Source organism: Procambarus clarkii, chromosome 7 (genome assembly GCF_040958095.1).
Source record: "Procambarus clarkii isolate CNS0578487 chromosome 7, FALCON_Pclarkii_2.0, whole genome shotgun sequence".
In the NCBI taxonomy this organism is placed as follows: domain Eukaryota; kingdom Metazoa; phylum Arthropoda; class Malacostraca; order Decapoda; family Cambaridae; genus Procambarus; species Procambarus clarkii.
This window is the reverse complement of record NC_091156.1, coordinates 6,503,292-6,529,996: the sequence shown is the minus strand read 5'-3', so window position 1 is coordinate 6,529,996 and position 26,705 is coordinate 6,503,292. Positions and strand designations below refer to the sequence as shown.

Genomic DNA, 26,705 nt, shown 5'->3' with positions numbered 1-26,705 from the left:
GAATATATAAAATGTTTTGCAAAACAAAAGTTTCATTGATTTAATTGTCAGCTACATTTCTTACATAGAGCTATACACCTGTTCACTCCACCCACAACTGTAATTTTATGACCTACGAATAGAGCTTTGAAATCTAATCTATAGCTTGATACATCCAGAAAGGTGTCAACATAAACAGGAATGTAGAGGTGCGATAACCAGCCCAGCGCCGCGGGTTGACCAGCTGAGGCCAGGAAATCACTAATTTTTCTCCAAGTGTCCAGGTGTGACAGGTAGACGGACTGCGGTTAGACTTCACTCGCCTCTGTCTCGAGCACCTCTTCCTCTACACACACACACACTCTTTTTAGCTATTCCATTTTACTCCCTGCTTTCTTCTCGGCATCGGTCTCTTCTATGTTTCCCTCCTTCATCTCTTTCCTGCCTTCTTTCTCGATTTCTTATCGGTATTTTTGTTTCTCGAGTCTGTACGTTATTCTATGATGTTTCTAATTATTCTATTCCCTCGCATTCCTCCTCCGTTTTTCCTTGTTCTATATGCAGCCTTATCCGCATTCGATAACTTCCCTTTTGCATTGCATCCTTGATCTTCTTTTCAAAATATAATACAAATATAAAAATTAGGGAAACTGTAGACGACCTATTGCCCCATACGTGTCATATTATATATATATATATAGGTCGGGTTACAGGTCGGTTATAGGGCAAAAGGTCGTCTACAGTTTCCCTAATTTTTATGTGTAAAAATGTGTAACATACGATTAAAACACCTTGTCACATAACGTGTCAATTAAGCATTTGGCTCTTTCTTCACGTGGATTGTTTCTAATTTGAGGGATTATGTCCCTCCAACCAACACTGCATAATCTAAATGGTACTGAATAAGATCAAAATATAGCTAAAGAATAACATTAGGTGTTGCACTTCTAACGCTTCTAGAAATAAATATCGGTATCCTATCTGACCTATTTAGAGTATGACTTGATTTTCTGCCTTTAAGATAGAACTGAACGAAATAGGATGGAACTGAATGAAATAAGGTAGAATTGTAAATAAATAAAGTGGAACTCAACGACATAAAATAGAACTGTAAAGAAAAAGGCGAAACTAAACGAAATGTGATGAAATTCTAAAGAATTGAGATGAAAAACAGCGTAACAGTATGTATTTGTGAATAAATCGGATGGAACAGAACGAAACTGCATGGAACATACACAAAAAATGTAATTGCAACGTAGTGAATGGCACTGTGATGAAGTTATAATGACTTTCAATGTGCAACATGAATGCACAATATGAGCATTGGATTTTACTTGGCGATTTAATTGATGTATTTTAAATGGAAAAAATTTAAGGACCTTTGGTGGAGCGAGTTTGTTTCAAGGAGTTAAGGAGCTGGTCTGCTTATTTCACCCAAAGAGGGATCCCCCACATACTTTTACCTCTTCAGTGTTATCAGACCATCATGGTTACTGATTGATTAGGCCACCCAAGAAGTGGCACGGGCATGAATAGCCTGTAATCATGGTTACTGGGTCTAATGGTCTAATTTTGGGTACCGTTGCGACCCGGAGAGGGAGCCCCTTATAATCTGTTAGGAAATATACAAAGTTTTAATCCATAATTGCCATGCAGTGGCAATCAACACAGTGGTTCGCACTGCACTATTTTGTTAGAGCAAGTCATTCTTCCTGCTAACTCCCTCTTCTTAATGGCGGTTTTGCCACCCTCTTCTTAATTACGGCTTTGCCACCCTCTTCTTAATGACGGCTTTGCCACCCTCTTCTTAATTACGGCTTTGCCATCCTGTTCTTAATGACGGCTTTGCCATCGTGTTCTTAATGACGGCTTTGCCATCCTCTTCTTAATGACGGCTTTGCCATCCTCTTCTTAATGACGGCTTTGCCATCCTCTTCTTAATCACGGCTTTGCCATCCTCTTAATGACGGTTTATTCCAAGTCTTCACATCATCCTCCCGTTGCATTTTCTCCTTACGTCTTTCTGCTGTTTCCTCTAATTGCCCTTTTATCTTTATCTTGGACTAACCACTCCTAATCTCCTTATATCGAGCCATCTTCCATTCCCACCTCCGTCACATCTTTCTTTACTTCTCGATACCTTCTCTCAGTAGGCATACTCCTCTTATCCTCTGATATTCAATCAGTGCCTTCCTTCCTAGTTGAGTTGTTTCCTCCCCACTAATTCCACACAGTTTTACCATTATTCATGCCTTTTGACATTACGAATCTGCGTGCGGATTATTTTGTAATAATTAATGTTAACTAATGGAAGCTTCACACATAAATATGCTGTATTTCGTCACGATTACTCTTCAATGCATGAATCATAATTTATGTAAACTTTCGTACCTTCCGACAGATGAAAACGTATTAAGTTCTTTCGGAGACTCAAGAGCATTTGCATAAATCTTTAATTAACCTGTTCAAATTTAAATCTCAGAATTATCAACTTTTTAAGTTTTCTTAATTGTCGGAATCGTGAGAATTTACATTTATTAGGTACGAAAGATGACGTTCCGCTTTTAAGGTTCTAAATGAGATTTAATGGAGATACACAGGGCTTAAGATGCAAAGGTTAATTATATTGAAACTTAAATTTCTGATCCTCATAAATACCTGGGAAATGTGACTGTCAAAAAAGCGAATGTTCAACATAAGTTGAGAGCATCGTAAGGCGTTGAAGTGGCTGGTGCAGTGAAGGTTTAGGTTAGAAAGAACAAGACAAGAAGAGGTAGGACAAAACGGGTTCCTGGAGAAATTGCTGGCCTATAGAGCGTGCAGAGATCCTTTACTGCTAGAATCCACTCAGTAAAACATCTAAACTACTGGGACCGACTAAAGAGCCTAAATCTGTATTCCCATGAGCGCAGGTGGAAGAGATACATAATAATTTACACGTGGAAAATAGTAGAGGGGCTGGTCCCAAACTTGCACACAGAAATAACACCACATGAGACCAGGAGGCATGGCAGGATCTATCTTGAGGTTATCTTGAGATGATTTCGGGGCTTTTAGTGTCCCCGCGGCCCGGTCCTCGACCAGGCCTCTACCCCCAGGAAGCAGCCCGTGACAGCTGACTAACACCCAGGTACCTATTTACTGCTAGGTAACAGGGGCATAGGGTGAAAGAAACTCTGCCCATTGTTTCTCGCCGGCGCCTGGGATTGAACCCAGGACCACAGGATCACAAGTCCCGCGTGCTGTCCGCTCGGCCGACCGGCTCCCTGTGCAGAATACCGATATGAAAAGTAGAGGTGCAATAGGTACTCTGAGAGAGAACTCTATCAACATCAGAGGCACGAGACTGTTCAACACGCTTCCACTACACAGAAGAGGCATAACTGGCCGACCCCTCTCAGTGATCAAGAGAGAACTTGATAAACACCTCCAAAAGATACCTGATCAACCACACTGAGACTCATACGTCAGGCTGACAGCAGCCTCGTATAATAGCCTGGTTGACCAGTCCAGCAACGTTGAGCCTCGAAATCATCGCAAGGTAACCATAGCCTTCATTCTGTGCGACACGAGGACATCATGGAAGGGTAGTCCCTTCTCTTATGTACAGTTACGAGACGTAGAGGGATACGCATGAAAAAATATATTGAGTAAAGAAATTAAAATGCCACGAAAATATGTGGAGCGCTAGTTACCATATACTGAGATTATTACAAGAGTATTTTGAGTAATAATAACCTGTGGAAGTGCAAATTATGGATTATCAATAGTGTCACGTAGATTATGAGTAGTGACCTGTAGATTTACCTGTAGGGACCTGAAGATTTACCTGTAGGGACCTGAAGATTTACCTGTAGGGACCTGAAGATTTACCTGTAGGGACCTGAAGATTTACCTGTAGGAACCTGCAGATAATATGGAAACCAACTAGGAACAGCCGCCTCACCTAGTAGTAGCCTTTCGTTTCGAAGTCGGCGAGGTGGGGGTGAAGGTGGTGTGGGTGCATCATTTGGTGGTGCATCTGATGGTATGCCTGCGGGTGCATGCCCATGCCGGCGTTCATGCTCGCCATCTTGTGTTCCTTCTTCCACTTCATCCTACGGTTCTGGAACCATATTTTGATCTGCCGCTCGGTGAGGCAGAGGGCGTGGGCGATCTCTATCCTCCGTCGCCGCGTCAGGTAGCGGTTGAAGTGGAACTCCTTCTCGAGTTCGAGGGTCTGGTACCTGGTGTAGGACGTCCTCTGTCTCTTGGTCTCGCCGTTAGAGTTGACTGTACCTGTTGAAGGAAGGGACGATTTATTATTGTGGTTCATAAAGGAAGCTTATGGGAACATTTTCCCCTCATGTTGGACGCAAGTAACAAGTTAAATTGGGATTTTCAGGTAGAGGATCCTGTTCTTGCTCCCTAGTTTGATAGTGGACACGGGTGGTGGGGGTGGGGGGGGGGGCAGCAGTAGTGGTAGTGGACACGGATGGTGAGGGGCAGCAGTACTGGTAGTGGACACGGGTGGTGGGGGACAGCAGTACTGGTAGTGGACACGGGTGGTGGGGGGGGGGGGGGGCAGCAGTAGTGGACTCGGGTGGTTGGGGGGGGGGGGCAGCAGTAGTGGACACTGGTGGTGGTGGGGGGAGCAGTACTGGTAGTGGACACGGGTGGTGGGGGGGGGGGGGGGACAGTAGTGGACACAAGACGGACAGGCAGAGAACAGCACCAAAGTGGGAGGTAATTACTGCAAATTGAGGCAGCCGGAGCTCGCAGACACCAATCGACCACAACACTGACTTTCACACTGGGCCAGCACTGCCCCCTCGGCCCCCTCCTCTTACCTTTAGTCTCTATTATTACCTCAACTTACATTACCATTTCCTGATTATATATTTGTTTTAACCAACTTTCTTATTCATAATTATTTTCGTGAGTTGTTCTCTAGTGGCGTTACAGTTTTATCTTTGGATTTGTTTTATGTGGTTCTTCGTTTCATTGTGGCTTAATTGTTGGTACAAATATGTATTTTTTGTTTTAATTCTCTTTTGCTATTCATGTTTTTGTTTTGTTTTATACTTTTCTTTCTAGAAGTTGTAAGTACCTGGCATGTAACTATTGTGTTTTTGACCTGGGTTTCGCCTTCCTTCCCTTACAACTTTACGAATTCTCTTTCTCCTGCTCTCTCTCTCTCTCTCTCTCTCTCTCTCTCTCTCTCTCTCTCTCTCTCTCTCTCTCTCTCTCTCTCTCTCTCTCTCTCTCTCTCTCTCTCTCTCTCTCTACCCTCACACCTTCCAGTCTCTCTTAAAGCTGCCTCCCTCCCTCCCTCCCCGCCCCCACCAGAAATTAACTAGAGCTTGTGTGACGGGTGATGGGAGGGTAATAGAAGTGTCGCCCACCGTCTCTCCTCGACCGAAACCCAGCGAAAATTAGTCTACCCTGGGTGCCGCTGTTGCCGAAACTGAAGTCCTTCTCCCCCTCCCTGGCCTTTCTGTGTCTCCCCCTCCCCCCCCCCCTCTCTCTCTCTCTCTCTCTCTCTCTCTCTCCCTCCCCTCTCTCTTTTAGTCCTCCATTCTTTTCGGTCGATTTTTATTCTCGACTTTACCGTCTCTGACTTCTTGTCCATTCTTTAAATTCCATTCCACGACTCGTTTCCTCCCTCCGCAAGGTTGGCTCCAGAAGGGAAGCGAGGTCACATGGTCTGAATTGCTTATGCTTCCAGGCACTAGAGTATTGATGGATGTCATAGCATGAAGGAGCGCTCTCTATAATTGTTACAAAGTTTATTCATGACGGTAGTGGTGGCTTATAGAGGGTTATTCATCCTTCAATTCAACGTCACTTTCTCGTTAAAATCTAGACAAAATACGAGCTATGTTAACTAGGCACTATTGAATTAACAAATATCTTGTATCGATACTATATGTTGCATTTTTTATAATGCTTCCCTGATTTTTAGATGGTGGATGAGTAATTGCAAAAGACCTCCCTTCCTCATCCTGTTTTCATCCTGTTTTAAATCCAAATATAATCAGAGCTCTGTAGATTATTTTCCTTCATAAATCTAGATTTTGAGCTCCTAATTGCCCTCTCAAAGACCTTAATAACCTTCGTATTAATGTTCTACTCCTTTCAGCCAATGGTTACACATCTGATTTAAGTGTCTCTGGTATCTAAGAATTTTCTTTGTATTACACTCAACGCTCGTGCTACGGATACTTTGCGTTATACGGTAAACAAAATATGGTTCCAAGAGTCAAGACTCCGAAATCGGGTTGATAGGCATGGTAGAGACAGGGTTGTAACGTTCGTAGTTGGTTGGAGACTGGATTGAAAATGGAGTTTAGACAAAAAGAAGGTGACATGAGAAGCAGGAAGATGCGAAGGATTGTTTTTAAGCAATTAAAAGTCTGCATGTCAATTAGTTTACACAGACATATACATAAATGCGTAACTTCGTGCATTGAGAGTCTGTGCGTGCGTACGTGTCTGTGCACGCACGCACATCATACACTTATACACGATAAATGTATGATGATATGAGTGAGTGCTTATATGATTGTGTGGATGATGAGTCTGTATACTCACGTTTCTGAATATTGAATTGGCGTCTGCGTTCACATATGGTCGTACTAAAATATCAGCACTGAAGTTTACACATTATAACCTAATTCCAACAATTATGAGAAGATGATTAGAAAAGAGATTAAAGAAACCACAAAGAGCACGATGGGCGTGAAAGTTTGCCGGAGGATCTGTCAGTTAAGTTTCGGGAGATGATGAACCAAGTATTAGGTTAGCGGAGACACGCGGGAACTGACATTCCATTTCCAGGTTCTTAATCATCCCGCCCGCCGTCTTGATGGCTTCAAGAATTAGAGAGAGAGACAGGAGAGAGAGAGAATGAGGGAGTGTGTGTGTGAGAGAGAGAGAGAGAGTAGTAATAAGCCAAGCGAAAGATCGGTATATAAAAGAGAGGATTATCAACCCCACCTCTGTCGTTGTGTTCCAAACAGCATCATACTAATTTCTACAATTAAATCAGCGGTTGCTTCTTCCCAAGCACCCTCGACCCAATCACCCACACCAGAAGAGAGAGACAACAGTGGCCGGCCTCCTTCGTCAATCAAGAGCCATTCCGACCCGCTCTCCCTTGTACCTTTAAGGTAAATGGGGCTCGCCAGGTAATTGCACAGGTGGTTGCAAGCTAATTAAGAGCAGAGCGAGCAGTAATGGCAGTATAGCGGCCAGTTATTGTTAGTTCGTGATGTCAAGCCCAACCGTATGCAGATAGGCGTGTGTGCTTACCTACTTGTGTCTGAGAGATTGACTTACAGGTACATTTCTCAGCTTGTCTCTTATCGTTTTCCTTATATTAACAACCTTATGTACACTGAATAATGTGGTGCTATGAGGCTGTTGTGAGACAGCCTCACAGGCCTGCCAGTCACCATGAAGGCTAGTCCCAGGCTAGGCTGCGATAGGAGAAGAATTTCGCCTCCAGAAAATCTAAAGGCTTGACTTGCTCTAAGCCAGTCTGTTGGTCCAACAGACTGGCTTGGAGCGGCTCGCAGGCTCACATATCTAATACAACCCAGTTATTCCGGCACTTCTTGAAGGAAACTGCCAAATTGTTTATTAAACAAGTCTGCTTTTGTTACGGTAATATTTTCTATGTTGGTAGTGAAACGAATGGCCGATGATCTCTGAAGTTGATGCAGTGTTCCTTTATTGTCATTATGTTACCTATATTCGCCATGCTTTTATTCTGCATTTCCTACCATATCTCTCGCCCCAGTATGTTATTGTTTTACTGTGTAAATATTAAAACCTGGTGTTTAATGCTGTTCTAGATTCAGCTAGTGGAACAAAATTTCCATGTAGCACGGGTTATGGTGAGCCCGTAATAAGACCTGGCGTTTCAATATCTTTAATATACATATGTGATTCCCCTCCCATCTCCATTCCAGAAAATTCTTTTTGAGAGCTCTATAACGGTCCCAATAATTGATGAGCTTTATCGTGTCTATGCGTGCCGTATGTGCTATCTGTATTCCCCTCAATTTCATTACCCAATCCTGCTACGAAAAAGGAAATGAGTAGAGGGTAGTACTCAAGGCCGTAAAACTCGTGTGTTGAAGTGGAAATGTGGACATGAGGATGTGTGGGCCAAGCGGAGAATGAATAAATGATAAGGGGAAGGTTTTTAATTGAATAAGTAATGAGCCTTAATGAATGAGTAAAGGAAGTGACCTTTACTAGAAAAGAGAAAATGCTTTTATAACACATGGAAGTACCTCTTATCAAGAACCACATTTGCAGCTGTTGATATATAAGCCATCTTTATTATTGAATACTATTCTGAACGCTTAATAGTAACTAGCTTTATTATTTAATAGCAACTATGCTAAGCCCCGGAAGCGCCATTAGGTAACCTCAAGGTGAGGTAGTCGCATTATTTAATACTAATTTATCTGAGCTATATATATAGCCATGAGTTCAGAAGGAAAGTAATCACTTTCTGCTAAAAATTATTTTGAAGCTGGACACTGCTCCAGTTGAAAATAGTAACTAACTAATATATAAAAAGATATATAGTAACTAGGCTGATTATTTAAATGCAAGTAGCCTAATTCTATTCCCATTTTTTGTTTAGGGGGGAATGGTCTGAGGTACGGGACGGATATAGGCTGGTCTGAATAAGCCCAAGTTAAATGCCTTTAGAACAATAACCTGTAACCCAAACTCCTGTGCAATTTTCATAATCAGAAATGAAATATTTAATGTGTTGTCCGTAGAGTGTTTAAGTTTCATGAGTTACTCTCGATCCTGAGCACTCCAGTTGCAAACTCTGTGAGCAGGAACTACGGCATGATCTCCCGCACTACATCACTGAATGCCCAGTTATTAGACTTTTCAGACCAGTTGGCATGAGGTACCTGGAGCTTTGCAATTACTTTATTCACTCTCGTATTCTTGAAGATATCCTCACAGTATACCCAAAATTTGCCAGTGCAGGCTATTAAACACATGGCCCTGTATGATTAACCATCCTGCGAGATGGGGACTTGTATTACCACTGCTACCTTATTCAATCTTGTGTTGTTGATATCCTCAAAATGCATCCGGAGTCTGCCAGTGCAGACCGCCTATCACATGTCTCTGTATGACTAACCATCCTGTGTGATGGGGATTTTATAGCATCACCTAGTTAGCTTTTTTTTTTTTTGACACACTGTACTCCACTTCATATAGTCTAGGGTAGCTGCACTAATGCAGATGTACCTCATAACTTAATAAAAAAAAAAAAAAAAAAAATCTCGAACGTTTATACGTAAGTTTTGACATTTACCAAGTTGATTGGTTTCGTCAGGCTGGAAGTGATCAATATAACAGTCACTCGTGTTCTTGAAGGTAACTGATAGACGATATTTGGGTTATTTTCATTGCAGTTCATTTTCTATCTTAGAAGTAGGTCATAAATTTATTATACAATGCTAACCAGCATATATAAATTTGCATCTGTCATACACAGCGTTTGAGAACGGATACAATGCCCATTCAGTTATTTGGCATTCATCAACAGGAGACTGAAAATCTTTTTCCGAGTATACATATTCATAAGGTCACTATCTGACGTTATTTTTCTTAAAAATAATGAACGTGGAAACTAATTAACCCTCTCCCCCCCCCCCCATCCACTCTTTCCAACAATAAAAATAAAATAATGCGTTTGAACAGCTTCTTCATCGCGCATATAAATGACTAAAAAATTATCCAAATGTATTTCCTAGTTTCCAAGAGTTAGGAGTGAAGGGTAATTCACTGAGGCCAATGATCAATCATCGTCTCCTCCATTTTCAGTTGGGAACTATAGAAGGGTAGGATAAAGGTAGTCAAACTTGGCGCAAACTTAGATTAAGTGTTACGTAACTTGCCCGCGACTTCAAAATTGCTTCAACTTTGATGACGGAAGAAAAGATTTTTACCGGAAATCCAAATATTGGGAGAGTACAGAGGTGGTTGTTGTCGTGTTGGAGGAAGTTATTTGATTGGTTAATTTTTGTTTTGTTTTGTTAAGACATCAGTGTGTAGCTTTATATACATCAAATGTTTTCAACACTAACTTAAATTATTTAGTCACGCCTAAAATCACATGCAATACAGCAAAAAATGCGTATGGTTAATTATATATGTATAGGGATAAAACATATATTTTAGAATGCGCGTAATTCAAAATACAGGTAACCTATATCTTCACACACACACACACACACACACACACAGGGGCCTCGTAGCCTGGTGGATAGCGCGCAGGACTCGTAATTCTGTGGCGCGGGTTCGATTCCCGCACGAGGCAGAAACAAATGGGCAAAGTTTCTTTCACCCTAAATGCCCCTGTTACCTAGCAGTAAATAGGTACCTGGGAGTTAGTCAGCTGTCACGGGCTGCTTCCTGGTGTGTGTGTGTGTGTGTGTGTGTGTGGTGTGGAAAAAAAAAAGAAAAAAAAAAAGTTGTTAGTAAGCAGTTGATTGACAGTTGAGAGGCGGGCCGAAAGAGCAAAGCTCAACCCCCGCAAAAAAACACAACTAGTAAACACACACACACACACACACACACACACACACACACACACACACACACACACACACACACACACACACAAAGTAAGTATTCACACGGAATAGTAACAGAACGAGGGGACATGGGTGGAAGCTGGGAACTCAGATGAGTAACAGAGATGTTTGAAAGTTTTCTTTTAACGTGAGAGTAATGGAAAAATGGAATGCACTTAAGGAGCAGGTTGTGGAAGCAAACTCTATTCATAACTTTAAAACTAGATATGATAGAGAAATGGGACAGGAGTCATTGCTGTAAACAACCGATTGGCTAGAAAGGCGGGATCCAACAGTCAGTGCTCGATCCTGCAGGCACCAATAGGTGAGTACACACTCGTACATATTACATAAATAGAAACGCTAACGTTTATGTCTAGTGTACTTTTCCGCCATACTGAGTCACTTTTCCTTCTACCTCTAGAACTTCTAGAACCAGCAAGCAAATGAACGGATACGGTCTTAGTTTAAGAGCTTAACAATCGTGTTGTATTTGCAGAAAAAAACATGTAGAAAGCAAGGAACACGATCTTGGCGGACATCATTTGCCTGTAAGAGGCCAATAAAAAGAGTCAAGTCCCGAATACATTATTGGGGTGATTCATCAAAATGTCTAACAGTTGTAAATTACATGTTGGCACTGGCTGCCCTCGACCAATCACAGTTCACCAAGCGTGACGTGGCTCCGCCCCTTTCGGTGTGACGTCACGGTCGTGTGTGTGCTTGGGGGTCTTAGCTAGACGCCACGTAGTACACTACTGTTATGGCTGGTCTATAACGTTTGCAGTCATTCAAAACGTTTCTCAACATTTGCATTCAAAACGTTTCTCAACATTTGCAGTCATTCAAAACGTTTTTTAACATTTGCAGTCATTCAAAACGTTTTTTAACATTTGCAGTCATTCAAAACGTTTCTCAACACTTGCAGTCATTCAAAACATTTCTCAACATTTGCATTCATTCAAAACACCTGTGTTTATAAGTCATTGAAGTTCAGGAAAGTTGCATGTCTCCTAATGGGTAATTCCCCTTCCCTCCAAGTGGTTGGGCACCATTCCTTCCCCCTTGTCCCATCCCAAATGCATATCCTGACCCTTTCCCAGTGCTATATAGTCGTAATGACTTGGCGCTTTCCCCTAATAGTTCCCTCCTAATGGGTAACAATTATCTTCTGAAGAGAAAGAGAGATAAGATAAAGACATGTATATTGTATAACTGCAGGAGATATAGGGGGGAAGGGGCCCCTCGAATACCCCATATTATTAAAGACTCAAAAGACAGATACTGAAAGAGGCGTGAGAGGGCCAATAATCACCCCCTCCCCCCCCCCCCCCTCCTCCACCCGACAGGTCGTTACTACTACCCGCTGGCGCCCGCACTCCCCCCCCCCCCCCACCTGTCACTCACTATCCTGATAAGTCATTGACGTCGACAATAACAGGATTATAAAGGTGGCGCGCACACTGTGCACCAACACATGTGCATTGACTGCGTGCTCAGAAATATGAGTGTGTGTGTGTGTGTGTGTGTGTGTGTGTGTGTGTGTGTGTGTGTGTGTGTGTGTGTGTGTGTGTGTGTGTGTGTGTGTGTGTGTGTGTGTGTGTGTGTGTGTGTGTGTGTGTGTGTGTGTGTGTGTGTGTGTGTGTGTGTGTGTGTGTGTGTGTGTGTGTGTGTGTGTGTGTTATGGGGGTTCACATGTATATGAAGTATTGGAAACACACACATGCAGAGAGAGCTTCAACAACTCCCAATAAATAATTCAGTGAGCCATTCGAGGTGTCTCCCCACACACCTGACTTCACTACCCCCAGCCACACCTGTCTTCACTACCCCAGCCACACCTGATTTCACTACCCAGACCCAAGTCACACCTGTCTTAACTATCCCAGGCACACCTGACTTCACTACCCCGCCACACCTGGTTTCCCTATCCAGCCACAACTGCCTTCAATGTGTGTGTGTGTGTGTGTGTGTGTGTGTGTGTGTGCGTGCGTGCGTGCGTACGTGCATGTGTATATTTTCATAGAGACATACACAGTATAAATGTATGTTATGTCAGCGTAATTTTATTCGCCATTAATTTTTGCTGAATAGTTATTCCAATATTAAATGTATGGAAACTCCAAAATAATACGGTGTGCTGTTTTAACTGAAATAATCACTCATTTTTATTATATAATATATATAATATACGTGTGTGTGTATGTGCATTACCAGTGAACATAGTCCTGTCCTGTTTTGTTTCATGTCTCTCGATTTCAGACTAAACTCTTGGCATTATCTAGAACACAGATTGTTTTCATCTCTTGTGTTATAAGCAGAAGATAATTTGAAGCTGTTGTTTGTCTTCACGTCGAAACTCGATACGATAAAGGCATGAGAGAAGAATGGAGCCACCTCCCTCCCTCCCTCCCTCTGGGTACGCTCAGTGTTTAGTCTCAAATATTACATTTGGTTTAAATTTTAATCTTATTTTGCTTAATATTAGCAATAACATTTTCTTTATCAATAAAAATATTGTCTCATAATTATTGCTACTATTATTACAATTATAAATTTACAAAAAAATCAGATTGTTTCCTAATGATGTTTACAATATTATTAATATAAATTTATTATTTTTATAAAATAATTAGTATTACACAATATGAAATGGTGTCCATAATTATGCTAATGTCTCCACTCATCACTTCATAGTTTAGCCATAAAATTTTTCAGCCCTTCGTTTGGTGATGCGCCTAAGCTCAGTAATAGCCGGAGGATTATTAAGACCAATATCATTTAGCTCACCCAAGTTAACTAGCCAACCAGCAAAAGTTTAAATTTATTTCTGAACATAATTCATGACTAATGCAAACTCACTTTACGTGCTCGGAGAAGTAGGTTACATTTCTCGGTGTATATATTTCATTATTTAGAAATTCATCTCTTTGTGTCTGAAGTCTGTGGAACGTTTGCTAGTGTGTCAAATAAATATTTTAATTATATGCAATTCTTGCAAATTGCATATAATTTTATGTTTCTTTGAAAACTCTTTTATTCATCTTTAATATTTTATTAGTACGGTGTTTTAGATATTACAGTAGCAACTGAAAACTAAAATATTTGGAGTTCCTCCAAAAATTTGTGAAATATATTTTCATTTGTATATTTTGAGCACTGATGTATCTGTTCACCTGAAAGCAAATAGATACCTAGACGTCTGGCGGCTGTTATGGGTTGTATCTTGGGGAAGGTCAGCATTGTAAACAACATTACTGGCCACGTAATGGCTCAAGGGGGCTTCAATAAGCCTGACAGGATTGATGTTCTTGACAATATGGAAATAGTCAAATTTTCCTAATATATTTCCAATACCGTTTTCATTATTAAGAAGCATTATTAAGTATTATTAAGTAGTTGGAATTTGTGACTAGAAAATTATGTTGCTTTTCAATGACTGCTGATAACTGTGGCTTTTCAGTATTCTACCTAAGCAATTTTCCGGTTGCTTTTCGAATCATTTGCATAAAATGACAGGAAGCCATAGATATTTTAACTGTGCTAGGATTGGATTCTGTTTGGTAAATAGGTTCTCTTCCTAGGCAGCTTACCATTGAATTTTCATCTCCCTATTTTTTTCTTAGCTTGCAAAATGAGGTCCAAAAGATATCACTCCAAAGTCAGATTAATCAAATGTTTTCCCAAAGTCCGTGAACAGTGCAAAGACATTCTGATTTTCTTTTATTGTTTTCGTGATTTTGTCAAAGCAGTTGAGTAGTTGCACAAGGGTCCCATAGTACAGTTGGTTTCTTTCTCGACTCGCATCACAACTCTGCTGGTTCGTCACTTCGTGTTGAAATTTGATTAGTTTCAATTGGAACATTCGATTTTGTTTTGTTGAAATATTTCTTACGGTTGGTTGAAGAGCCGTGGGCCTCTACTCTTCATATAGACTTAGCACTCTGCTTCTCTCTCTACTGCCTCCGCTTCTCTCTACTCTCTGCCTGTAGCTCTACTCATTACTGGCCACGTTACCGGCCCTCGTTACTAGCATTCGATGTTTTCATTCTTGAAATATTTTTTTTAATGAACATACCTTCATTTTTTTTTTACTTTGGATGCATTACATGTATTATTAATGCTTGAATTTCAATACGATGATTACGTAATATCTGCCACTTCAATGTTCTTGACAATCTCTTTTCTGTTCCGGAGGATCAAATCGAGAGAATTTTCCCCTATAAGATGGCCCCGTTGTCTGTTGACTTAGAGCAAACTGGTACTCAAAGAATCACTCTTTACCCAGTGCTAGTTTATTAACAGTTTAATTCCATTGTATACAACATTATTTTCCAGTGAACTTTGTCGTTAACAGGGTTGACTGAATCTTACAAGAAAGATAATATCCGAAAAATAGCTTCCTATGTTTTCTATTATCCCCGCATGGAAATATTATCTTGGCTTTCAATATTGAAAAAAGCATCGGTAATATAATATCAAATAACTGATCAGCTTACCGGAATTATGTGATTTATTCAATAAAATGCAATCAAATATACATAATTAGCATTCCGGTGATGAACACCAAGGAGACCTTCATACACGTACATCCTTCACTACTCAAGTTCAGGCCAGGAGGCAGGAAAAGGGTGGTTTAACTCCCTCGTAGGGATGCCCCACCTCCCTCACTGAGTTAATTGACTGTAACAAATTCTCACCGCGATGCATGGCTGATAATTGCCTGGATAACAACCTCAAGGGTCAGGGAGATAAGGAGACGCTCGAGGAGGACGATAACACTAACAGAGGTGCCAGATGGTGGTGGCCTGCAGCGTCTTGTACATCACAGGTCACACTACACTGTGTACATCACAAGTCACACTACACTGTGTACATCACAGGTCACACTATACTGTGTACATCACAAGTCACACTACACTGTGTACATCACAAGTCACGCTACACTGTGAACATCACAAGTCACGCTACACTGTGTACATCACAAGCCACACTACACTGTGTACATCACAGGTCACACTACACTGTGTACATCACAAGTCACACTACACTGTGTACATCACAAGTCACGCTACACTGTGAACATCACAAGTCACGCTACACTGTGTACATCACAAGCCACACTACACTGTGTACATCACAAGTCACACTACACTGTGTACATCACAAGTCACACTACACTGTGTACATCACAAGCCACACTACACTGTGTACATCACAAGTCACACTACACTGTGTACATCACAAGTCACACTATACTGTGTACATCACAAGTCACACTACACTGTGTACATCACAAGTCACACTACACTGTGTACATCACAAGCCACGCTACACTGTGTACATCACAAGTCACACTACACTGTGTACATCACAAGTCACACTACACAGTGTACATCACAAGTCACACGACACTGTGTACATCACAAGTCACACTACACTGTGTACATCACAAGTCACACTACACTGTGTACATCACAAGTCACACTACACTGTGTACATCACAAGTCACACTACACTGTGTACATCACAAGTCACACTACACTGTGTACATCACAAGTCACACTACACTGTGTACATCACAAGTCACACTACACTGTGTACATCACAAGTCACACGACACTGTGTACATCACAAGTCACACGACACTGTGTACATCACAAGTCACACTACACTGTGTACATCACAGCCACACCGCCCTGTGTACAACCCAGGTAGTCCACACTGTGTACAAAGGTCTTCATCGTCGCCTCCTGTGTTCCAAGTACCCTTGAACCTTACTCTTCTTTAACCTTTCTTAATATTTGTTATCGTCTCTACTTAATCACACTACTTCTACTTACATGCGATTAAGTAGAGTAGTTTCCGTATTCTGAACATTCGAATTTATAGGCCTTGATTTACATAAATTGCCCTTCTTTTCACCTTAATTATTCCTTCTCATCAACTTATATATGCCACAATCTTTTTTCATTCCATATTCCCACCCTCTATCCACATTCCTTCCCTCATGCCACTCCCCTCTGCTTCCTTCCACCACCATCCTTTCCCCTCTAGTCATAGTCCATTCTTCCACCCACGCACGTCCTCCCTCCACCCACCCACCTACATACCCCTTTCCACACAATCTACCCCCTTCCTCCACACCCACATACCCTATTTCCACCCACGCTCCTCTCTCTCCACTCATACCTCGCTTTCTCCTTACAATCCCCCTCCCTCCCTCCCTCCCTCCAAACACATCTCCTTCCCTTCACCCACACCCGCCACCATCACTCCCCTTCCTTCACACACACGCCTTTTCCCCCCTCACAAAGTGGAAGGAATGTCAAGAAACCGGGACAGAATGCGAATGACAACAGAAACCAGAAATGGAATGGAAGGAGTGAAAGGGATGGAGGGAGCATGAGGGCCTGTTGCCTCGACATAGGAAAGGCAACAGTCCACCGTCTGGGAGGGGGGAGGTCATTCATCCGTTATCATTTAATTAAGTGAGCGGCTGTTTGGAAGCCTCTTCCTTCGTCAGGGGATCAGCAGAGGACATGAGGCGTAGCTACAGCATGTAAGGCCATGGGAGGGGAGGAGAAAGAAGAGGTAAAGGAGAAGGATGGTAGGGGAAGGGTGGAAGGGGGAAACGAAGCGGAGTGTTGAGTGAGGGAAGTAAGGAGAAGAGTCGAAGACAGTCGATATGTAACATAAGTAGAAGAGTGAGAGGATAGGGTACAAGGAGTGAATGGTAAGAGTAATAGACGAGATGACAAAGTAATTATATAAATTCGGATACGGAAAATGGGATATAATAGAGCAGGCATCAATAGCTAGAAGCAAATGGATGCGGAAAACAAATTGAAACCTTAAAGTTACATTAAAAATGGGATAAACTTGAAGCCAGCAAAAGAGGTGTAACCATATTCTATTCAGGTCAAAACCTTACCAAACCCCAGATATGGCTAGACCAGAGGCGTACGCAGTTAAATACACATCATCGCAACAGATAGTTCAGCTACTCTAACAATAACAAAATATTCAGCCTAGTAACTGGTAATTAGCATATAATGATCCCATCAAATTAACTGTGGATTTGGGGAAAACGATCCAGATATTTTCTTTAGTTCTGCCAAAAAACCTGTAATCTTTCAGTACTCATGATTTTCTTATCTCCTGGCAATAAATCCTAGTTCATTTGAACTCTCAATAACACAAACGCAGTGGTACCTGAAGACATGCACTGATAAAGTTACGAATATGATTAGGAAGTGAACAAGCAGGAAAATTATGTCCTATAATTAATCCATAAGACGCCTCGCACTTTTCCAGGAAGGAAAGAGAAGTTACTTACCAGGAGAAAACGTAAAGCAATTGTGGCTGTGGTGCTTGGAAGGAATAGGAGGATAGGGAGCTGGGATATGAGAATAGGGAACTGAAATATAATGACATAATGAGTTAGGATATGAGGATATGATATAGGAAAATTATTTTTTTTCCTTTTCTTAATGTTATGACATGTCTTGGGTGGCCGAATACTGTCTCTGCATGTAGAATATATAACAAAATCTGCCGGATCATGAAGTTCCAGTTGTCAGGAATTATATCTCCGGTAGATGCTTAGACCCCCCCCCTCCACTTGGTCGTAAACTGGTCGATAGAACGACGGCCTTGCTTTTTGTAGTCTGGCCGATGTTCCATCCCTTATGAGCACTGTTCAATCAGTTCGCCTTCATGTTGAACTTGTAGACCTTATATCCCCTCCAAGTGCAAAACTTCATCAAGTTAAATGTTCAAGTAAGATTATTGAAAATACATTTCAAAAGGTTTGAGTAACTTTGACTATTTCTACCCTATTCTCTTACAGGTCCCTCAAGAGGCTCACAACTCGATGCATTACAGAAATAATAATCATAGATTACACGACAAATGCATTTTCATTATTCAATAGTTAGCACCCAGCACATGCGTTAAATTCCAGGTCCTGGCCATGTGCTGTTCTACCATAAGCTTCAAGTCCAGGCCATGTGTTAATTTTCAGGTGTAGAGCATATGATGTTAACTTCCAGGTCGTTGGCATGTGTTGGCTGCTATACCGACCGTGTAAGTATTGGCTCTAACGATGGAGACACCTGTTATGTAATTAATCTTGCAATCTACGTGATGTGTCGCAAGTGTTTTCTCTGTTAGTACCTGGGGATATAACAAATGTTTTGTTTACGTGAGTGTGTTTTTGAGTGTGAGTGTGTTTGTGTGTGTGTGTGTGTGTGTGTGTGTGTGTGTGTGTGTGTGTGTGTGTGTGTGTGTGTGTGTGTGTGTGTGTGTGTGTGTGTACTCACCTAATTGTACTCACCTAATTGTGCTTGCGGGGGTTGAGCTCTGGCTCTTTGGTCCCGCCTCTCAACCGTCAATCAACTGGTGTACAGATTCCTGAGCCTATTGGGCTCTATCATATCTACATTTGAAACTGTGTATGGAGTCAGCCTCCACCACATCACACATGTGTGTGTGTGTGTGTGTGTGTGTGTGTGTGTGTGTGTGTGTGTGTGTGTGTGTGTGTGTGTGTGTGTGTGTGTGTGTGTGTATCTGTACGGATGTAAATATACCAACTGACTCCAGCACTAGTCCTTGAGATTGGCTTTACGAGCTGTCGGCTGTCAAATGCAATGAATCCTACCCAATTACCTATTGTCATATCTGCCTTTAAAACTGAATATTTTTTGTTATATTCAACTATCATCTCATATATATAATTTCCTCGGCCTCTTCTCGCAGATTATTTGTTTACAATCCCGATGCGAGCCTAGTATTAAGTCGTCTGTGGGACTATTGGTCATGTTCTGGGAAACCCACGATGATAAATATACCTAACTGATTTCACTGCCTATCCCAATATAAATATATATATATATATATATATATATATATATATATATATATATATATATATATATATATATATATATATAATATACCTAAAGACATTTTCTCGTTTGACCTCGTTTTCATAGGTGGGGAGTTCAACTCCTGGGAAACCAAGAATGATCCTGACATAGGTCATGTCGTGAGCAAATGCTCATAGGTGCTCCTTGAATTGGTTCCAAAAAGATTTATATGTGGTTTCCATGTTGACGTATGTTGATGTCACCCTATTTATGTGAGTCACCTGTTGCTAGGCAAGATTGTTATGTTGAATATCACGCTATTTTTCCGTAGTTTCAGGGAGTCTTCTCCCTCCCATTTCGTATTGTTATATGTTTTCTCTAATATAACCGTCCAATTCTCATTAACGTAAAATTTGAAGAAATTTTCAGGGCAGAATCAGAAATTTTCATGAACACTTTCATTTTCAGGGCAAAACTCGAATGGTCCATTTTCTCAGACCATCACCGGCCTTCATAATTTTATAATCATGTGTTACGGTCCGACAATTCAAGGCAATTTACATATACCTGAAATAGTGTAGAGCAATTGCTGAACCTTGTGGCACTCAACTAGCTAATAACTAATGCCACTCCAAATGTAACCACCGCTGATGTTTCTAATTCATTTCAGTACCCCTCTCCGTTACTCCTTGACTCTCAGGTTAGTGTGTAACTCCCTTGTGTGGAACTATATCAAATACCTTCTGACAGCCTTGGAAGTCACAATGTACCTGTCCTTCCTATTCCTGTTTAACATCCTGGCCTTGTCGTAAAACTGCAGCATTCTAAATTTTCTTCAACATATTTAAACAAAAATTGTTAAGCAACGACTACAGCTTCACTACAGTGGAAATGGCAGCAGCTGTAGTGTCACTACAGTGATGACAATAGCAACAACAGCTTCACTAAAGTGGCGATGGCAGCAACTGCAGCTTCACTATTCCGATAACATCTAATCGCATACATTAAGGGCAGCACAATGGATGGGATCAACAGGAGAAGGTGGAGGAGGAGAGTAAAACCCCAGAGATATCACGCCAATTTTCTTATATTTCGGTCATTTGGGAAGACTGGGATCTGCAGAGCGAGAATGTGTGTGTGTGGGGGGGGGGGAGGGGGATGTTCGAAAGGCTGGGGCTAGGAGCTAACGCTCTACAATACTCAGAGCTACGCAGAGAGCAAGTCATGATAACGTGGGTGGCAATTAGACACCCTACTGATAGCAGTAAAGGCACCACGGACTCACCATAGCCCGTGCTACTTGGAACTTTTTGTTCCAGGTAGCGAATCTTTAACAACAACAACAACCCTACTGACTCATTTGGAAATAATGGAAGTTACGACGTTTCAATCCGTCTTGGATCAAAACATGATAATGATCCGTGTTAGACCGAAACGTCTTCATCCTCTTTATTTTCGGGTGTCTGGGGTGGATGTCCAATACACAGATGTAGGTGAAGACACAAGCAAAACAATGGGCTTCTGAGAACGCAGGTCCAGTTTAACATGTCTACTGGAGTTTCACGAAGCAAGACGATATAGGTCATGTGATATGCGCCAGTGTGTATTATATGTCTATTTAGACATGGCTGTTGAAGACTTTGATTTGACGTGTTTGTTGCGTTTAATATGTACGCATGTGCGTGAAGACACTATCACTTCACTGTTAGATTAATGACAAGGCAAAATTGGTGACACTGGGTTTTCTAGCTGTTGGTGCTGGCACATAATTTAAACAGCTATGCTGGGATTGAACATTTTTCAAACTTTCTGCCATAAAAGATAATATCTACAGTTACTACGGATGGTAGTAACTATAGATATATTTAGTAGAGGGGCTCACGAAAGACAGCAATAAGCAAATCTAGCTTTTCTACGCCTAGTATATTACATATATGTACTATTCGGCCTAATATTGCATATGTTAGATCTAAGTGCATAACTTAGTCCAAAAATAGTTTATTAAACCTAAGTTTGGGCCAACAAGTTTTGGGGTAGAATAATCCAGCTTTTTTTTTTTACGTTCCATCCATACTAGCAACAGATTCCATAAGTTTTGCTCGAACGTTGGAGCTGCGTCTAACAGCCTGGTTGACCAAACCACCAACCAGGAGGCCTGATTAGAGACCGGGCCGTTAGGACGTTCATCCTCAGAACCAACGAAAGGTAAGGTAAGGTAAGCCTTACCTTCGAAAGGTAGTAAGGTAAGTCTACCTTACCTTATCTTTTTTTCCTGATGAGGTTAAAAGTTTATTGTTAACTTTCCTTTATATGTGATGGGTATATGAAAACATAAGGTTAGTATTTGTGGAGTGCACTGATGTTTATTGAGTGCACAGATGTTTATAAAGTGTTCATATGTCTATAGAATGCACATAGAAGTTTATGGCGTAAACGAATGTTTATAATTATGGCGTGCACAGATGTTTAGTTAGTATACAGATGTTTATAGAGTTCACAGATGTTTGTGAAATTCCAAAATGTTTATGAGGTGATACACTGGGAGACAATACACAACATTGATCAATAATTATATTAGCGGTTTTGTCAGGCTGTCAAACTGTTTGACGATAGACTGTCAAGGCAGTCGGTTGTTAAGGCTCTAGTTATCAAGTCGCAGGAGATGGATTTCACAGATTCACGACGATATACTGTCAATCCATCACAGGCTGAGCTGTCAGTCATTAATTAGCCGTGGACAACACCGGAAGTGTCCGTAGTAGTGGCAGGTGCCAGCGACGGGCCTCTCCGTGTCATAACAGCAGCCCGTCCTCATAAAATGATAACAGTTATAACAACTATTTGGCCACATACACAAATATGTGCTGATGGTCTCCATAAATTCGCATTTTGTACTAACCAAAAATGCCATTCTAAAGCAGGCGATGAGTCACAATAACGTGGCAGAAGAATGTTGACCAGACCACACACTAGATGGTGAAGGGACGACGACGTTTAGGTCGGTCCTGGACCATTCTCGAGTCGATTGTGAGAATGGACTTGAGAATCGACTTGAGAATGGTCCTAGGACAGACCAAAACGTCGTCGTCCCTTCACCTTCTAGTATGTCATCTGGTCAACATGGCATTCTAAACAAAGGGAAAAGTAACTGAAAACCCAAACATAACGTAACTTGACCTAACTTAACCACATCTGTCTAGGCAATCTTGTTCTAATATACAGGATCTTATAATGCATATAATGTTCTACACTTGGTCAATGAATGTCTTTGCTTGGCTTTTTGTTATTGTTCATAGCATTCCTATTTTTTTAAAAATAGAAATGAAACTTATAATAGGGAAGTGGACCTCAAAAAAAGGGGAGACGCACTAATGAGTTCAGATCGAGGCATTACTATGGTCGGGATGTCTCCTCTCCGTGTCCGTGTGATGTATTTCGTTACCGGTAAAGTGCAGATGTGATCTAAATGGTTCATATCCGGCTTCAGACATGTGTTTATACAATGTTGGTGTAACGTACACGCACGCACGAATCTGCACATGTAAACGCCACGCAACGCATACGAACACACACAGGCACATGTGTACAACACGCACACAGGCAAACACACAAGCGCCCCCCCCCCCACACACACACACATTGACAGTTGATTGACAGTTGAGAGGCGGGACCAAAGAGCCAAAGCTCAACCCCCGCAAGCACAAATAGGTGAGTACAAATAGGTGAGTACACACACACACACACACACACACACACACACACACACACACTACAAGTTCTAACCGGTAGTGAGAACGCTCACAAACATATTTGAAGGCGTGATAAATATGCATTGCACAAGAAAAGACGTGAATATTATAACGAGTGGATAGGTAAACACGTGGAGAAGGAACGGGGGGAAAAGGGTAGGGAGGTAAGGGGAAAGGAGAAAAGGGTAGGGAGGTACGGGAAAGCCAATAGAGGAGGGTGAGGAAGAGGTAAATTAAAACCAATGTTGGGCCTCCAAATGCCTGTTAACAGAAGATCAGGTATTTTGTCTAGTATTTGGTCTAGTATCTGGTTTGATGTCAGGTCCGGTATCTGGTTTGATGTCGGGTCTGGTGTCTGATGTCTGGCCTGGTATCTGGTCCGACATCGGTAACATCCGGTGTTGCTGGAGTAGCGTATCCTGCACTATTCCAACAACATCAACGACACAGTAATAAGTGAACTTGCCTTTTTTTCCCTCAAAAGTCACTTACATGTCTCGCTGCCTCATGCATGTGTATATGAGAGGTACGACGTTGTTACCTATCCTTTCTCACTTATCGTCAGAATTATATTCTAAACAGCGAGAATGATGTAAAAACAATACAAAAATAATAAAAAAAACTTCCGCAAATTGGTATTCCGAACCTTTAGGTTAATATTACATATAAGTAGATATGCTGTGATAGCTTCTAATCAAGCGACGTATCTCCGGTCACAGTGCTCTTAATAGCTCATTATACCGTAATCAAATAATCCCCATCTCACAGGACGGGTTCTGCTGCAGGGGCCATGTCATCAGTGGCCTATACCAGCGATTTCTGGGTGCATTATGAGCATATCAAGTCATTCCAAGGCTCATAAGGATATCAAGTCATTCCAAGGCTCATGAGGATATCAAGTCATTCATACTGGCAGGTCTGAGTCTATTAACTGGACATTCAATAATGCTGAGTTCAAGATCAACTCTCAATTTCTTCTCGTAGAGTTTGCACATGAAGTGCTCAGGGCCGAGAGATTAGTCACTTCTAGCCATCTGCCAGAGGTGCAGTTAGTCCAACTTGATCCAATGTTTATAATATTTTTTTTTATTAACACATTTAGGTACATCTGTATTTGTGCAGTTACCCTAGACTGCATGAAAGGGGGTACAGTGTGAAAGATAGCTACGTGGTGCTAAAAATCCCCCATTACACAGGATGGTTAGTCATACAGAGGTATGTGATAACAGAGTTGTTGTTGTTGTCAAAGATTTGCTACCTGGAACAAAAAGTCCCAAGCAGCACGGGCTATGGTGAGCCCATCTTAGATTACAGAAGCATGTGTTGCCAGTCTGCACTGGCAAACTCTGGGTGCATTGTGAGGATATCATCATGAATACGAGAGTGAATAAGGTAGTAGTGATACTGAAAGTCCCCATCTCGCAGGATGGTTAGTCATACAGGGCCATATGTTCAGTAGCCTGCACTGACAAAATTTTGGTGCAATGTGAGGATATCTTCAAGAACACGAGAGTGAATAAAATAATTGCGAAGCTCCAGATACCTCATGCCAATGAGTCTGAATGGTCTAATAACTAGGCATTCGGTGACGTAATGTGGGAGATCATGCCGCAGTTCCTGCTCACAGAGTTTGCACCTGGAGTGTTCATTATTTGGAGATCCATTACCAGTAGCCACCTGCCACAGGTAACGGTAACCCAACCTGATCCTTGCAACCACTGTGTCGCACAGTTTGGTGGACGTTTTGTGCTACCCATAAATATAGGTTTAAAATCTGAACAAATTATAGCTTTTTATACTGGTGCTTTCAGGTCAGTCGGAGTCAGTAATTTCTTTCCTATCAGACCTGAGAGTTTGGAACAATATAGTTTTGACAGCAGAGATGGGGATGGGATACCTTTGATCTAATTCAACTTTATCTTAATCCTCTTCACTCGAGATGAAACTCTATGGACTCACTCATGCAAGGTTAACATCCTACTGCTCTTTCAAAAACAAAACCTAGGAGACAAATAAGCAGAATAGTTTCATGGAATACACTGTCCAACAATGAGAATATGGCCATTTATTTGACCATGAATAAATGTCATTGTCACGTCAATATGAAATGAATTGCACCAATAACGTACTACTTCTAATGGGGATACTTTGTGATATTCAGTGATGCTAAAAGTCTTAAGTGCTAATTATATTCTAAAGACTCCCTGAGCCTCGTTCTAAACACCTGTTGCGAGTTTAACTTTTGATAAACAATTATACAAGTTCGCAGATCGTCGTGTGTCCGAAGAGTAATACATAACATCCATCTCTGACAACAACGCATGATATATAAAAGTGAGAATGACATTCAGAACAGATGAAGCATTTGCTCTCATTCGTAAGTGAGTGTTGCCAGATCACGAAGACGGTAATTACATGTTCACTCGAGGGTGTGATATGTACAGAACTTGTCAAGGGAATACAGTCTACTGGTCAGTGCATAATGAAGACGCAATGGTTGAAGCATCCCACCCACTGCCCTAATTACTCTATCATAGTCTGTTCCTTTTTTGTCCTAATGGTTCTCCAACTTTTCTTCTTCCCTTCTCTTAAATGTGTTCTCCTCCTCCTATCCTTTTGGTTCTTCTCATTTTGTCGTTATGGTTCGTCTCCTCTGGTCCTTTTTATTATTATTCTTGTAAATTTGTCCTGATTATTTTCAACTCTCATCATGTCCTTCTGGCTCTCCTCTTCCTCCTGTCCTCCTGTTCTGGTTTTCTTCTTCCTTCTGTCCTTCTTCTTTGGTCCTTCTGGTTCTCCTCATCCTCTTCACTTCGATTCTCCTCTTCTCCTAGTTTACCTCTTCCTCTTCTCCTGGTTCTCCTGCCCTACTTCTGGATTTCGTACTCCTCCTCCCTCTCTCCTCGAAATATTAAAGGTCATCTTCCTGATGAGTTAAAGGCCGGATCTTAATCATCACTTAACATGCACACATCATCTCGGCGCAAAGCTGGATATATCTGTCACTTAATAAGGCATTTGTATCCCCCTGACACGTAAGGAAAACACTGCCAGATATCGCTGGCATGAAAGCTCTTCCAAGCAGCCTCGGCGGACATGCTTCTGTGCACGGTAATTGGATTAGTTTATTGCTCTCTCATCTAACTACTTAATCTGAAAGTTTGGCTACGTCTGCAAGTCCACTATGCCATCAAATTGCATTGATATTAAAGATATTAAACGCTCATATAAGTATATACTCATCTTGCTGAAGGGCTGTAGGAACCCACTCTACTTTACAATCGCCAGTCATAACTTGGCTCCCTGTTACAATACTCCAATAATCATCAAAATCTTATTTGTATGTTCGACATTGTAAACGCCGTTTGATTAACGAGAGTGAGACACGAAGGACCTGGGAATGTTGTACACGCGAGTCATGATAACATAACAGGGAATTAGATCACCTGTTATGTTATTTACACGTGATAGGGGTTAGGGTGAAATAGCATTAGAGTGAATAAAAC

At 41.4% G+C, this 26,705-nt stretch overlaps 1 protein-coding gene across 1 annotated transcript in view; it reads right to left on the bottom strand.

Annotated features, from left to right (window-relative positions):
- LOC123761476 (Sex combs reduced) overlaps positions 1–26,705 on the bottom strand; it is a 136,622-nt gene that overhangs the window by 24,717 nt on the left and 85,200 nt on the right. Inside the window, exon 3 of the mRNA XM_069312272.1 lies at positions 3,926–4,257. Within this exon, the coding sequence (XP_069168373.1) occupies positions 3,926–4,257 (332 nt within the window). The remainder of the gene's footprint in view (positions 1–3,925; positions 4,258–26,705) is intronic.